Source organism: Plenodomus lingam, assembly GCF_022343315.1.
Source record: "Plenodomus lingam strain CAN1 chromosome Unknown contig_26, whole genome shotgun sequence".
Taxonomy (NCBI): domain Eukaryota; kingdom Fungi; phylum Ascomycota; class Dothideomycetes; order Pleosporales; family Leptosphaeriaceae; genus Plenodomus; species Plenodomus lingam.
In genome coordinates, this window is record NW_027093941.1 from 2195275 (window position 1) to 2211085 (window position 15811).

Sequence of the window (15811 nt, forward strand, 5' to 3'; positions counted from 1 at the left end):
AAGCTAGATATTTATGCTACCTTTAATAAGATCTAAATAGACCCTAAATTAGAGAAGTACACTACTTTCCACACTAGGTATAGTGCCTATAAATACAAAGTCCTACTATTTAGGCTGTGTAACAGACCTGCAACCTATTAGCGCTATATAAATAATATACTAATAGATTATTTAGATAACTTCTACATTACCTATCTAGATAATATCCTTATCTACTCTAAGAACCTTGCTACTTATAAGGACTATATTTAAAAAGTCCTTAAGCGTCTTTATTCTGCTAGATTACAGGCTAATATTAAGAAAAGCAAATTCTATACAACCTACACCTGTTACCTTAGATATATCCTAACTAATAAAGGCTTAGAGGTAGACCCTAACAAAGTTAAAGTACTCTAAAACTAGTCCGCTCCCTAGACAATAACTAGAGTAAAGTCCTTCCTAGGATTTACTAGATTCTACTAGCAATTTGTAGAAAACTTCTCTAGGACAGCCAAGCCCTTAACCACTCTTTAGAGCCCTGCTACCCTATTTATATAGACTTTAGAATACTAACAAGCCTTTAACTAGCTTAGGAATGCCCTGCTAGCAATCCTAAGCTTAGCTTACTTCTATCCTAAGTACCCTCTAAAACTAGAGACAGACGCCTCTAATAGAGTTATTACAGCTATACTCTTATAGAAGCATCCTAATAGGAAATAGTACCCTATATCCTTCTTTAGTTAGACCCTTACTAGTTCTAAACTTAATTAGGAAATCTATAACAAAGAATTGTTTACAATAATCTACGCCTTTAAGAAATAGCGTGCTAACCTAATAAGTACTTAGCACCTTATTAGGGTATACATAGACTACTAAGCACTAGAGTACTTTATATCTACTAAAGTCCTTAGTACTAGGCAAGCTAGATAGCTAGAGGTTATAAGTCCCTTTAACTTCTAAATCAAGTATACTCCTAGATCTTACAACGCCTAAGCTAATATCCTAAGCAGAAGGGAATAGGATATAATTAACCTTAAGACTACTTAGAGGGATAATCGCTTATAAGTAATAATTGCCCTAGATAGGTTACACCCCTAAATTAACTCTAACTTAGCGCAAGACTATCTAGCCAAGCGTTCCTTACTAATCCTTACTTTAATTATAGTAGTTTAGAACCCTATAACTCTTAGATCCCTAGAACTTATTAAAACTCTTCTCTAAGAAAATAGGTCCTTATTCCTAATAGAAAGATTAGAGTTGCCTAAGCACTATTAGATAGAAAATAGACTTCTTCTCTACTAGGATTAACTTTGCGTGCCTGCTAGATTAGTCCTATATACTAGACTAATTTATAAGGCTTATAATTAAGTGTCTACTACCTACCTATTAGCCACTAAAACCTATTAGATTCTAGCCTAATATTACTACTAGAAAGGTATAGAGACTACCTATAAACGCTACGTTTAGAACTGTATCCTATGCAGGAGAGGGCACCTAAGGCAGCACTAACTCCCTAGCATACTCTATCCCCTTCCTATCCCTAGTCTACTAATATAGCACCTATGCATTAATTTTAAGGATTTTCCCTAGGATTAACGTAGTTATAATTAGATTATAGTTATTATTAATTGCCTATTAAAATAAGCTATTACTATCCCTTGCTACAAAACTATAGACGCCTAAGGTATAGCTACCTTATTTATTTAGTAGGTGTACTAATTTAGACATACTCTAGATACTATTATTTCTAATTAAGGCCCTTAGTTTGTATCTAGTTTCTAGTCTAAGTTCTATTAGATTATAGGCACTAAAGTCAAGCTCTCTACTACCTACTATAAACAAACTAATAGATAAACTAAGATTATAAATAAGTATATTAATTAGAGACTAAGGCCTTTTATATCCTATTACTAAAATAACTAGAGCAACCTACTACCTATAATAGACCGTGCCTAAAGTACTCTTCCACATTTATCTATTAGCATAGCTCCTTATTAGCTCCTCTTTAGTTCCTTACTAAAGCAAAGTTAGTATTAGAAGCTAGAAAAGACCCTATCTACTATCCTAGAGAAACTAAACCACAAGGACGCCTTATCCCTTACTACTTAGATGCACAACGCCTAGAAGATTGCTAAAGAAAATATAGAAAGAGCTTAAGACTAAATGCGCTCTACTACTAATTGCTATTATTATCTAGTAGACTAGAAGGTTAGTAACTATATTTATCTATCTACTACTAATCTTACTATTTTATAACCTAGCTAAAAACTATCTAAATAATAGGAAGGTCCCTTTAAGGTATTAGAACAAGTAGGAAACGCGTATTACCTCTAATTGCCACCTAGTTCTAAGATCTATAACGTTTTCTCTCCTAATATACTATACAAAGATCCCTAAGACCTATTACCTAGATAAGAGGCTCTAAAACCCCCTAGTACCCCTATACAAGGTGTAGAGGAATAGGAGGTAGAAGAAATCCTAGCTAGCAAATTATATTAATCTAAGCTAAAATATAAGGTTAAGTAGGTTAGACACAATCCTAATCCTATTTAGTATCCTACCTCTAACTTTATAGGTGCTCCCTATAAATTACAGGTATTCTACTAATAGTATCTAAATTAGCTAGGTCCCCTACGCAGCTTACTAAAATAGATTTAAGCCTAGGAAAAAGGTAAAGAGGATCTAACATTACTTTACAATAATTATACCTAATATTAGAACTAATTTATATCCTATTTAGCTACGCATTATCTATTAACTACTATCTATTACTATTATTCTTATCGCTATTTATTGTTATATCCTATTTAGAACCTTTAAGGTTCCTAGGACACTACCCCTAGGAAACCTCCTTATTCTATATCTATCTCTCTATTAGACCCTAGTTTAGACTCTATATTAGCTAAGATAGCGCCTAGACTATCTTTCTTAGCTAGCTTCTAGATAACTAGTGTAGTAGGTGTAGGAGCTAGAACTAATTTAGACGCCTTCTTGTTAAATGCCTTTATCTTAGCCTACACTACAAAGGTTGCCTCCTAATTTAGTGCTGTTTCCTCTTTAAGTTTGTTAATAGCCCTTATTAAGCCCCTAACTACTAAGACTATCTTATAAATACTATTCTAAAGCTAATATAAATTAGATGTAGCAGTATAATATATAGCTATAAGGATCTTAGCAGCTTCTATGCCCTTAGTCTAAGATTTAGTAATAGTAATAGTTTTAGCTAGGTTTTAGGTAGTCCTCTAAATAGTAGCCTTAAATTAGTTAACATCCTTCTAATAGCGCTTTAACACCTAGGCTCCTATAGACTCCTTAGGGGGGTTTGCAATCTAACTATAGTACTTATCTAAAGCACCTTAAAGAAGAGAGTACTTAGGCCTAATATAACTAGGAATCTATTATAGTTAGAAAAGAAACCTAGCAGACTTAGATATAAACTAGATTGCAATACTTATTCTACAAAATATAGTACTAGTATTTCTTATAGTTCTATAAAGCGAAGTTAAAGTTAATAAACTTACCCTAAGCTAGAGCCCTAACGGCTCGCATGCACAGAGTATAGTAGGCAGCTAGCAAGACTCCTAGTGGCACTAGGACGGGTATAGTATTTAGATCTAATCTAGATTAGCGACTATTTTAATTATATAGATCTATTACTTACTAGATTTTAGATAGGATAGATATAGGTTAAAAAGTTTAAAAAATTAGGGATATAGGAATAAGAAAGTTAGTAGGTAGAGGGCTAGTTATAGGCAGGCTAGGGATAGGGGTCTGTGCCCTAGGAAGAAGAAGTAAAGGTAAAGGCAGAGGTAAAGGTGGATTTATTTTGCAAAAAGCTCTTCTTTAATAAGGGATCTAAACCTAATCCTAAGGATAGGGACTATCCTTTCTCTATAGGAGGGGGTAGTGTAATAATAAGGCAGAATTACCTGCCTATTATTCTATACCAAGTTAGGCCTAATAAAGGCCTAACTCACTTATATATATAGAGAACAGCTCGCCCATAGTTAGGATAGGCATATTCTTCTTGTCCTTTTATACAAGACCTATAGGTGTAGGAATCTTATCCTTTTCCATATAGACGCGCACTCCTATATGCCTTTGAGTCATATAGGATACCTTTTAGATGCCCTACCTACCTAAGTCGTTACAATATATACCTAGAGGCACTAGTATTAAAAAGCTATATAGGTAGGTTAATAGTAGTAGGTTAATAGATTACTATAAATATACTTACTAATCTAGTACGTTTACTATTTAAGTTAAGCACTAGGTGTAATAATAATAATAGTAGTAGTGTTGTTAAGTTAATATAATAGTAAGTAGAGTAACTAATAATAGTAGTTAAGCTATTAGAGTCTTTATCTAGGTTAACTATAGTAGCGTTGTTTACTTTCTACTTCTTCTAAGAGCCTAATAATAAGAATAACTATAACTATAGTAGGGTGCTAACTTTTCCCTTTACTTAGTTCTCCTTATACCTCTTAAGATACTTATAATTAGGATAGATATAACTAATAAATAACAGGTTATACTTCTAATACTAGGTATATTCTAGTGTAGAGGTACTAGATTATAATAGTTTAGTGTTGCTAGCTATTAGTTGCCTAAATACTATCTATCTAGCTATATAAGTAGCTAAGGAGTTAGCAATATCTAGTAAGTGCTTCTCTAAGATATCTAGGATCTTAGGTTTAATATCTTTAAATGTAGTTACATTCCTAGTAGATAAGTTATTAATAATATTATCTATTATCTTAGGTAGAGTAGCAAGAAAGAATAAGCCCTTAACCTAATCTAAGTTAAATATATTACGTATTACTACTATAATAGGCTATATAGATATTATGCAATATTTAGCTATATATATCTAGCGTTGGTAGAATTTATTAAGGTGTAGTCTAAGGTTATCTCTATTATAATAGTAGAGGTTTATAAGTAACTAAAAGAGTAAAATTAATATATTACCTATGTCCCTATTAAAGCAGTTAGCAAGATACTTCTAGGCTTCTAGAGAGGTGTTATAGCTTACTATACTTATTATTAGGTTATTATAAACTAATAATAGTAGTATAACTAAAGCCTTATTATCCTGCTTATCCTAGTCCTTAGTATTAGAAGGAAGTATTAGTCTTAGCTTCTTTCTAGCAAGGATAGGCTAAATACCTATATATCTAAATACTATAGTCTAGGCTAACTACTATTCTAGATAGTTCTTGCCTTAGGAACCTAGTTTAGGTAATAAGGAAGGGTCTAGATAGAAGTTAAATATAGGTTTAGTAGATATAATAGGTATTAGGGGTAGTACTAATAGTCCTAGGAGAGGATCTATCTCTAGTAATAGTAGATATAGAGATAGTAGTACCTCTAATAAAGCTATAGGTAGAGCTAGTAATAGTAGTAGGGACGTATTAAATAGGTTAGAATAGGAAGCTATAATAATAGTAAATATTAGCAATAGATATAGCTAAAGTAGTAGAAGCTAATAAAGAGAGATTAATATAAGCAGGTACTAGTAAATAAAGCTAAGTATGCTAGTAGATAAGCTAGGCTTATAACCTAATATAATAAAAGTATTAATTAAAGAATCTATAGATAAGAAAGCTAAAGTGGCTAGATATAGATATCCTTACTAGTCCTAAATAGGTGTCTCCCAGACAACCCAGGATAGGGGAGTCGCCAATGGTGGTGGGCAGTCACCACCTCGGTATAAGGTAAGCACTATGGGTGATATAGAAATAACAGTATGCGGGCTGAGCCCCTGCTCAGTCACGTGACTCGCAAGTGTGACAGGTTTGAAAGGTCTTTGTCCTCCAGACTCAAGAGGACCTCGCCCCGGAAGTTTCATGGCCTGTCTTAGCAGACATTAGGTAACGAGACTTCGCAGATCACCCATATTTTCCAAATGACATCTTGTGCACCTCAAAACAAAATGACATAGGATAAACCATTGTTCGTTGTCCGCCGTGACTGCGCTGACCGATACGTTGGTAAGGAGATGCAGGAGCAGCTACAAGATATGATACGTCTTCGAGCAGGCGTAATAGCCAATTCCGGACCATGAAAGACCGCCGTTGTCCGTCATAGTAGTAACATGATTATCGCGCTAACCATCTATCCATTCGAGCCAAGGGAAGTCCTCAAGTGCGCCTTTGTCACTAACCCGTTGACAAATGCGGATATACAACAAAGCCGGCTGGGAGCAATCATGTCTTTGATCAAGTCGAATTGACTGGTTTAATATAGAAGTCCATCGCCCATTTCCGTGCGAGTACGGTCGTATCTTTCGTCTCGATTGAACTCAGCAGCAATGGCAGCGCCGAATCGCCCTAACGTGGTCCAGCAAGGCGGTGCCACAGTATATGAAAGTCTTGATGAGGTGGATGAAAATCTATACAACCAAATACAGCGTGTATATCAAAGAGCAGCCTTTCTCGATGTGATTATCAAATGGCGTAAAGATATGGCTCAGGGCAAAGCAGGTACGTGCGAGAGCACGCACAAGCTGTGAACTCTGTTTAACGATCATCAAGGCCCATTTGAAACAGGCCATGATATCCAGGACCTCTGGCAAAGAAGGATGGATTACTGGTCCAAAAAGAGGAAGAGTAAGCCCATGTTGCCCAGGCCCCAGGAAGTTGCAACTCCTCCACTACCATCGGAGCCCGCAATCTCCCCGCAACCAGGACCCCAAAACATTTCAACACAGGTAGGAACTCAAACTTCTCCGCAACAAGGACCTCGAACCACTTCCACACAGGCAGGAACTCAAACCACTTCCACACAGGCTGGACTTCGGACAAATATGCCGCAACCAGGACCTCAAACAACTCCCATACGACCAGTAGGTCCAAGAGTTCCAACAGCGGCCCCCCCAGGTACACCTTCTTCGGGCGAGCTATCGCCACCCTTTCGTGCAGACCGACCAGATGAGGAACCGCTAGCACCAACGCATGGGCAACTTAAACACATGTATAGGAGTGAGGACGGGCCATGGACCTTCGCACGCATTATCGCCAGCTCTAGAAGAGGCGATAGAGGCACACCATGGAAGGCGAACTGGCTCCTCGTTCGAGTCTCGCCGACGAACAATATCGAGGAACAAATTGTTGCAAAATGGGTAGGACCGTACCCAGGATACGAGGCCGAGGCTGAAGATGAGATTCGTATAAATGAGTTACTGCGACCTGCCCAATGCACACATATATTGCCCTTGCGTGGACATAGCAAGAGACTCAAAAGGAAACGCATTATCGAAGGAACAGATATAAATGAAATGGAGATGACAGAATACTTCATGTACAGCGACTTTGCGCCACTTGGGACATTGCGAAACATCCCCGAGTCCCATGACAGTCTATTGTAAGCCTCAGGGAGCTTTTTTAAACCGAACATAGGTGGCTAACATCGAACCTAGACCCGGCCCGGATGGCAGGAAGAAAATCGTATCAGAACACTTCATCTGGTACGTTTTGGGCGAACTAGCCAAAGGGCTGTTAGTCTTGAAGACTGGCCAGTGTTTACCTTCGAACAAGCCCTTTGAGCCTGCAGAACCACCAGAAGATTCCACTTGGGCTCCGATCCTACATAACGATATCAAGGACATCAATATTATGATTGTTGAGGGAAATGACAAGTATCCTACCTATCCAAGAGTCTTACTATTTGATTTTGGACTATCGAGAGTAAAGGAAAGCGACCGTGAGCATGAAGCTCTTGACGGAACCATTATATGGACTTCGCCCGTAAGTGATTACTTTAATTGAAGGCCGATAGCTTACAATTTGGTAGGAGCGAAGATTTGTTGAAAACCCGGCACAAGATTATATTCCAAGCAAGTGGCCTTGTTCAGAAAGGAGTGATATCTGGAGCGTCGGTTTGATTGCATGGCAACTCATGCAAGCGACTCAAGGAGTTGATGCCTTCGATCAATATCTCATACGAAGAACAAAGGAATTTTCCACAGACCCAAGGCTTGTTAGAGAAGGGGCTTGTAATCCTCAGGATAGTCTGTTTCCATCAGACCTTGAAAGCTCGGAAATTCCCACAGAGTACAGCGTCGAACTTTGTCGCTTTGTGCAGAGCTGTCTGCGATATCATCCCGCAGGTCGGCCTGATGTGGACACCGTTCTGCAAACTGCTCAGGAACGATTAACGTCACTTGACAGACTGCATCGCGATGAATTCAGTAACACTGGAGAGAATATTCTGCATGACTTTCGACCAGAGTATGGGCTCGATGATAGGAATGCCGCCTATGCGATTGGTCAACAGTTCACACGACCAGTCAAGAAACGTCGTACGGCTGCTGCTCAAGTCGATCGTACTACATACGATGATCTCATTAATCAGTGGGCGGACAAAGACCGCTACCCCCGTCCATCCCCCGAAGATGCGTTTGTAGTAATGCAAGGCATTCGCGATTACATCAATAGTATACCTATGAAAGACAAGGATTATGCAGCAGGATATGTCAGTTATCAGGACACCACAGACCCACATCCTCTCACTCTTGCATGGCGACATTTGTACTCGAAAATCTGCAAAGAGATTGACCCCTCCCACCCCGTCTACGTTTCTAATGATAAACGAGTCCGCGACCATGATCACGCGTTCGCGGATCAGAATAAATACATCTGCTTAAGCGATGCCATACGCTATTTCCTGTCTTTCTTATGGGGCGAAGGTCCCAACGACACAAGTAATCCTTGGTATGATCTCCAGAGCACCGGAGAAGCCTTGGAACATGCATGCCGATGGGGCATGCAGCTTATTAAGATGCAAGGCGAGCCCGCCCCACCTCGGCTCGAAGATGGAAGTATCTTTCATCGGGCGATAGGAGCTTGGATTCTGGAACCGGAGCCAGGAATCGATCTTTCAAAACTTCAAAACGACCAGGGGGGACTTATCAATGTTGAGGCGTCGTCTGATGACAGTATCAGTTTGGGGCAAAGTGATGATGAAGACTTTGACGAGGGTGGCCAAGAGGAAGATGACGAGTTGGATGATGAAAACGGGTCAGGGTTTGAAGATGAAAATTCGGGGCTTGGGGAAGATGGGTCTGAATTGGAGGATGATGAAATTGGATTCTAGGATGAGGAGCCTGATGCTGGCTATGGCGATTTCGAGATTGAAGATGAGGAGCTCGGGTTCGAAGACGAGGATGTAGATGATGTGGCTGAGGGTGGAATCTGAGGCAAGTATCGATGAATGGTGCTGAGAGGGCTGAGTTGAAATGGGAGAATGCACCTGGTAATAAACATGCGATACGTAATGGTGCTTTCTGTTTGCATTTTTTTGGTATTTGGAAATATTGTAGATTTGTAATAACTTGAGTAATATTCCGATTATCACTGAAATGACTTCATTGGTGATCTGGGACGTGCGAAAGATATCCTGAAGCTCATGAAATACTAGAATAACATGAATTCATTGCTTACGTTGTTTCTTCTCGCTACTCGCAAATATGCCCGTATGGCAGATGTGCTTCGCTCGCAACAGGCGCATATCGAACCAAAGCTGACTCGAGGTGAACTATGCGACAGCGAAGACCCTGATAGATATTGTAAGGCCTAAATTTTGATTAAAAATACTGGGACTAGCAACCCATAGACCACAAGATTAAGCCGAAATGTCGCTACGTTGAGTCCCTAATTGCCTCCCTCCTTCTGATCGTAAGTAATCCGCGCCCATTCATAAAATGGGATCGGCGGCGCCACCTGCTTCCGCGTCACATATCGCCACCAATTATTCACCACATGTTTTCGGATATATCCAGCTCGATATTCAACGTGCCATCTTGTAGGCAGGTCAAACGTGTACTGAAGCTCTTCCAAGGTTCGCATCTTCGTCTCCGGTACAAAGAGGTATACCAACACAAACGCGACGAGATTCAGTCCGGCGAAGATCGACAGCGCGCCCGTGATGTTGATACTGTTCATCAAGACTGGTAGGAATTAATGCTGATGTTTGAAATTGAATAGAATTGATGTGCTTACATGGAAACACAAGGACTAGAATGCCTGCACCTAGCAGGTTTACGGCGACCGACACTGCCATACCGACCTCTCTCGATACTGCGTATCATTATCAGTTTGTATCTTTGAGATTGTATTTTTCGAGTTTACTTACCCAAAGGGAACACCTCGGCCGAAATCGAAAATGGCGATGTACCTGCCGTTGGTGCATAAAACGCCGTGAAAATAATAGCAAAGACACTGACGAGCGGGACCTTAGCTTCACCCTCGATCTTGAACAAGAATGCAAAAACCAGCATCGACCACGCCATATTCGGGAGACCTAGTGCTAACATGATGGAGCGGCCTATGACATCAGATAACCAGTAAGCCGGAAGTCCAAACACGTAGTTGGCCGCTCCAAACGCAAGACCAATTATCGCTGCCGTCTGGGCCGTGTCTTTGGTAAGACCAACTATAGCTCCGGTCTGAGCGCCGATGTTTGTGTCTTCGGGGCCAGAAGAGACATTTAGAGAATTTTCCCAGACTACAGTGCCTAGGAAGGCTATGGTGTTGACCCCGGTCATTTGCTGGCTGATCATGGAGATCGAGGCACTCAGCAGCGCGCGTCGGCAACGTTGTTTCGTGATTAGCTGAACTAGGCGCTTGAAGTAGCCAGTCACTCCAATGTGATAGGAGTATGGGTTTCGTTTCTTTCTTGCGCGCTGAATCCAGTCGATATCCAGACTGGAGACGTCACTGGTTCGGTGACGAAGATCAGTCGGGAGGTCCCTCAGTTCGATAGTAGGTTCTTGGCTTTGTGTGGTTTGTAGGGCGGAACTTTGAACGGTTCCTCGAGAGGATAAAGGTAGTTGTAGATTGATATCATTTGTTGGTGCTGCGATGGACTGTCCTTGCGATACGGAATCGTTCGGTGAGATTAATTGGGAATCTGCAAGACCGCCGGAAAGACTCTGAGTGCTGATATCGATACGCTGAGCCAGATTGCCCTGCTCTTTCGCACTTCCCCTCATCAACCTGCTTTCAAAGTCGAGCTGTGCATGTGCATAGATAAAGTCCCGGCTGGCGAGAAGTGATGTGGTTTGGACTTGTTCGAATGCTTCAAGGGCCTTTCTGTATCTGCCGTGCTTCATCAAGTATCGGGGTGATTCGGGCATCAGATAGATCATTACGAGAAGTGGGACTGTCGGAATAAGTACTGTGTTGGTCAATATTCTCCAGCTCTTGAACTTGTCTTCAACGTAGATGACTATGAGGAGGTTCGCAAGGAAGCCAAAAAATATGCCTGTAGTGGTCAGTGATTCATCGCAAATTGGTAATGAGATTCCCATTCTTAAGTACCTGCAGCATCAGCCAATTGCCAGTTCGCCAGTATCGCGCCCCGAATATGCTCTGGGGATAGTTCTGCGGAGTAGATAGGGGCTAGTTGCTATCAGTACGGCGCACTTCTTTTTTGGCTGGCTCACTCACTGATAGATGCTTTCGCACCAAGAGCTATACCATTTATCGCCCGACAGGCTGCTAGTTGGCCGACTGTATGCGTAACAGAGGCGCCGATCGTCGAGGCAATAGTAATACCACAAGACACCATGATGCTGCCTCGCCGGCCCAGGAAGTTTTCCTGGAGGGGATCTGCTAGTACAGTGCCAAACAAACCAGCCGATAGCAGGGGTATAGCATTCAGCATGCCAAACGTCCACAGATCTGAGGAACTGCAGTCGTCGCCTCGGAAGCACAAGCCGAATTCATCTGGCATTCCATAGGCAGTTCCATTGTTGGCGCTCTGTGTCCACCCTTGTATCATACCTCCGAGACTTGCAGTTATGATTGTAGCACGAAAGAACTTTGATTGCCTCCAAAAGCCACTTTGCTTGTTTTTCTCGGTTTGCAGGAGCATCTTCTCAGGATCCGTAATCTCACCAGCATATCGGGTCATTGCTTCATGCTTGTCACGAGCCAGTCGGGCGCCGAATCTGAGCAGTTCATATCGATCGGCCAACCCTGCCTCGGTCGCAAATTGCCAGACGTACGCTTCAAGCTCGGTACGACCTGTGGTTGGGTCTTCGCGTGAATCGTCGAAAGTCAAGAAGGGATTGTCTATGCTGTCTTTGATGAGTAGACTTCAGGAAGCAGGCTTGGGATCGCGAACGTTTGCCTTGCGCCCGTTGAACGCTGAGTAGCAGCTTCAAACTTTCTATCACCCAGCATGGCTCTGGCCAATTGAGCGTGGGTTCAGTGATTTAGTTGACAACCGAGTCTGGGTGAGACAAAAGTGGCGAAAGGTATCAAATTTGCAAACGCGATGTAGCCAGAGAGTACACCATAGAACTTGTTTGGTGGGGCCAACTCTGTCGAAATATAATGCTGATAGCTAGTGTTTTCTCTCAATAGACATGGGACCAGAGCACGGCCATGGGTCACGAGAAAGAGGCTGGTTAAGAGCATCTCGCCTTTTTTATTTTTCAGCCAAAAGTCTGCCTTAAGGCAAACCCAAGACCAGCCACAAGGTTGGATGGTGGCTATGCCAGTGCTACAAACAGGAGTCTGACAACATAAGACGTCCTGCACAACGCTACAAGGTACGGCCCCCAATGCAAGACGGGCTCGGGAGTTTTCGTGAATGATGCCGTCTGGATGTGGTTGGCTCTGGGTAATGAGGGGTCCCCGCCATGCCGAATGTCGCCTACCCAAGCCCGATTCGGTTAGAGTGTGCCATTGCCCTATCTCGTCTGTACATGGCGTCCACCTCACTCCAAGGGCCCCGGCCTCCATGACTTCACCCCAGGACCTTTTGTCACCACCGCAACATTCTCTCTTCGGCGTGGATGAAGTCTTGTCAAGCTCACGGATTGTCCCGGCGCCTGTTCGGGCGGGATCGAGATCGCACCCAAGCATCCGAAAAAGGTCACATCTGTGAAATGGCCACCACAGCTTACGCCAGATCGATGTGCATGTCGCCAGGGTGACACATGACGCCAAATGTACAGGGCTGAGCATTTGCCTGGTTTCCTCTTACTAGCGGGCGCGAGAGGATTCTCTTATTTGTTCCAAGGTCGGGACAGATTTCAGGCCCCCAATGCTCTTACGGCGTCGGTCACTGGAAAGCGCTCTCCTGCGCAAAGGCGCAGGTCCACCTCTGACGAACTTCCCCGCATCCTATTCTACTTGAGTAATTACCACATGTGTGCCAGGAGTTGGTCTCCCACTCGAAGGATCAAGTTACTGGCCTCTGGGCGGAGAGACTTTATTGCAGTCCCGAGGTTTTTTGGACCGCTGTAGTTTCTTCACTTGCCTTTCCTGCTGCCTTGGTCAAAAGGGCGTTCAGTCCTCGTCACCAGTCTGTACCACGCGTCTTGCTCAGCCACCTCGGAACTACTTAATTCTTTCCAGATGCATCATGTATGCGTGCCTTTACCATTACATGTCAACCCGTCACACCATTCTCCACTTAATCATCCCGCTTGCCGCACTTCACGCTTAAACCACCAAACTTGGTCAAGTATCCACAGCACACTGATATCTGTAGTCGTGATCGTGGGGCCTTTTTCATAGCTTGAGGCCATCATGGCTGAGCCGGTCTCGAGCATAATCACCATCGCGACCGTCTCCATCGCCATCATCAAGGAGACGATCTCGTATATTAAAAACGTCCACCTGGTGGATAAGGTGGTGGACAGACTGCTCCTCAGGTTCAAAGACCTCCACAAGCTGATCAAGCTGGTCGAAAGCACGTACAGGCGAGCAGATGCTGAGCAGGAAAACGACCACTCAAGATATATTCGCAACTACCTTTTGCGATGTCGAGACCGGTTACGAGACATTCAGAACATGTTGTACGAATTACCGTCTAAAGAATCAACATCGTTTATACAGAAAGCCGCGCTGAAGAGAGGAATGGACAAGGTGAAGGATGACATCGACCTTGCCATGAGCGACATACATGACTACATGGACTTCATACGTACCGGTATCAGTCTGTGAGTATGAGTCTTCGAGTTGCAGCCCAGTCTCTGACGCAATACTAGAGATGTCGCGTCGGCTCATCGTCGTCTGTCTGAAGTCATGGCAGCTGTAAGTGTTGCACGTATGGATATAACAGATTGATACACACTCACAACATACAGCAGCAAGTCACCACCGTTACCACGGACCTGCACCAAATCACAGCCCAGTCACTCAACCGAACGCTTTCCAATGCAGAGACCCTCCTCGCCTACGACGCAGGTACTATTCCGCGACGATCCTCCACCGAAACCTCACTATCACGGCCTTCAGTTTCCTCTAGCTCCTCGCAGGCACTGCACCTCCAATCCGACGACAACGCAAGCATCCTCTCCACCCACGACTCCATCCCCCCCAAGCCAAACAGCGAATGGGTTGACTTCCACTTCGAACTAACAAAATGCGACGGCGACCCCTCACGCATCGACCAAATCCGCAAAACCCTCCAACAACACCCCGCTGCCTCCACCCTCGCCCAATCCACAAACACCTCCCAACGCACACCCCTCCATCTCGCCGCCCAGCGTGGCGACGTCCAACTCGGCCTCACACTCCTCTCCTTTGGCGCCGACATCAACGCGCAAGACTCGGAGCCCGCCAGCGTGCTGGACGCAGCCGTCGAATGCAACCAGCGCAAATTTGTCGCCTTGCTGCTCGAGCACAATGTCGACGAGACGGTGCTGCAGCCTCGTAACCAGGCCAGGCTTGACGAGATGAAGCGTATTATCGAGTATAGCAAGGATAGGGATTCGTCTGCTCGACAGTCGCCCAAGGAGAAGAAGAGCAGTCGCAAGATGAGTTGGGGTTCGCGCAGAGGGCTGTCGAATACTTGAACGGTATGACGGTGCAGGCTGGCGGTGTCCCTGTGACCGGGGGTAGAGCCATGGCGTATGGAATTTTATTGCACGGGGCGGGATGGACGAGTGTGGTCCCGAATGCCTGAGCTGGTGTTGCGAATTCTGTGACATTGTCCTGGTTGGGAATGGGTCGCATGGCTTGATAGGAATGGCCTCATGAGCGTTCAAAGGCCATGGATTTCAGCGTATATCATACGACGACCGTGCGTTTCCAGCCTGCGTTACCAACGCTGGAACAAGCAAGCATACGGTAGCTCTGCTGTTGGGTAGACCGGTGCCAATCACCCCAACCTTCACATCCCACACCCACCCACGCCCCCACCCCTTTCCACCTTCCAAGCAGATCCATTCTCCTGGGTAGAACCTCCCTGCTATACGCCAGAAGAAGTACGACGGCTGTTAGGAAGTTTGATAGCAGGTACCATTACCTATACCTCGACATGGGCGCGTAATGTCACACCCCGTCTACCACTGCGCTGCACATGAAAAGCCGCTACGGGAGCGAGACCGAGGTGAGGGATTGTGAGTTGGTTGAGTGTAAAGGTCGGGTTAGAGGGAAGGGGGAGAAGGTTGGGTGGTGGGGTGTAGATGCGGTAATGTGATGATGGGCAGATGGGTGATGTACTTTGAGGAGGATGGGGGGGGTATGATTTGTTGATTGATGAGTTGGTATGGAGGATTGGATAGTGAATGTCATGTATTGGATATCACAAATGTAAACATAAGTAAATATAAACATAACCGTACACGAATACAAACGTGCACATGAACACCAACACACAAAGAGGTCAGCAAAAATTGCAAATTTATACCTACATCACTCCCTCTACCTCTCCATCTCTCATCTCCGCTCCCCTCTCCTCCCCTTCCCCTTGCAACCCTCCTGCAATTCCAAAAATCGTCTTGGCCTAGATTTAATAAACTTCTCTTACATGTAAATTGTTGACGTGGATTGGAAAGACGAGGATGAAAAGACTGCAAGATTGAAATAGTAAA

General features: G+C 43.6%; 3 protein-coding genes across 3 annotated transcripts; 2 read left to right on the forward strand and 1 right to left on the reverse strand.

Annotated features, from left to right (window-relative positions):
* The first annotated feature begins 6245 nt into the window (after positions 1 to 6245).
* On the forward strand, positions 6246 to 9416 carry IAQ61_007015 (uncharacterized protein). Its single transcript, XM_003845856.2, has 4 exons — positions 6246 to 6461; positions 6513 to 7341; positions 7397 to 7724; positions 7771 to 9416. The coding sequence occupies exons 1-4, from the start codon at positions 6290 to 6292 to the stop codon at positions 9070 to 9072; spliced, it is 2631 nt and encodes an 876-aa protein (XP_003845904.2). The 5' UTR covers positions 6246 to 6289; the 3' UTR covers positions 9073 to 9416.
* Positions 9417 to 9629: 213 nt separating this feature from the next.
* On the reverse strand, positions 9630 to 12164 carry IAQ61_007016 (uncharacterized protein; the record flags this gene model as incomplete). The annotated part of the gene is made up of 6 exons (XM_066097401.1): positions 9630 to 9925; positions 9978 to 10055; positions 10111 to 11241; positions 11298 to 11378; positions 11427 to 12058; positions 12106 to 12164. The coding sequence occupies 6 exons, from the start codon at positions 12162 to 12164 to the stop codon at positions 9630 to 9632; spliced, it is 2277 nt and encodes a 758-aa protein (XP_065952878.1).
* An 850-nt stretch (positions 12165 to 13014) lies between these two features.
* IAQ61_007017 (uncharacterized protein) lies at positions 13015 to 15559 on the forward strand. The gene is made up of 3 exons (XM_003845858.2): positions 13015 to 13933; positions 13982 to 14027; positions 14081 to 15559. Exons 1-3 carry the CDS (start codon positions 13521 to 13523, stop codon positions 14789 to 14791), a joined length of 1170 nt encoding a protein of 389 aa, XP_003845906.1. The 5' UTR covers positions 13015 to 13520; the 3' UTR covers positions 14792 to 15559.
* The last annotated feature ends 252 nt before the right edge of the window (positions 15560 to 15811 follow it).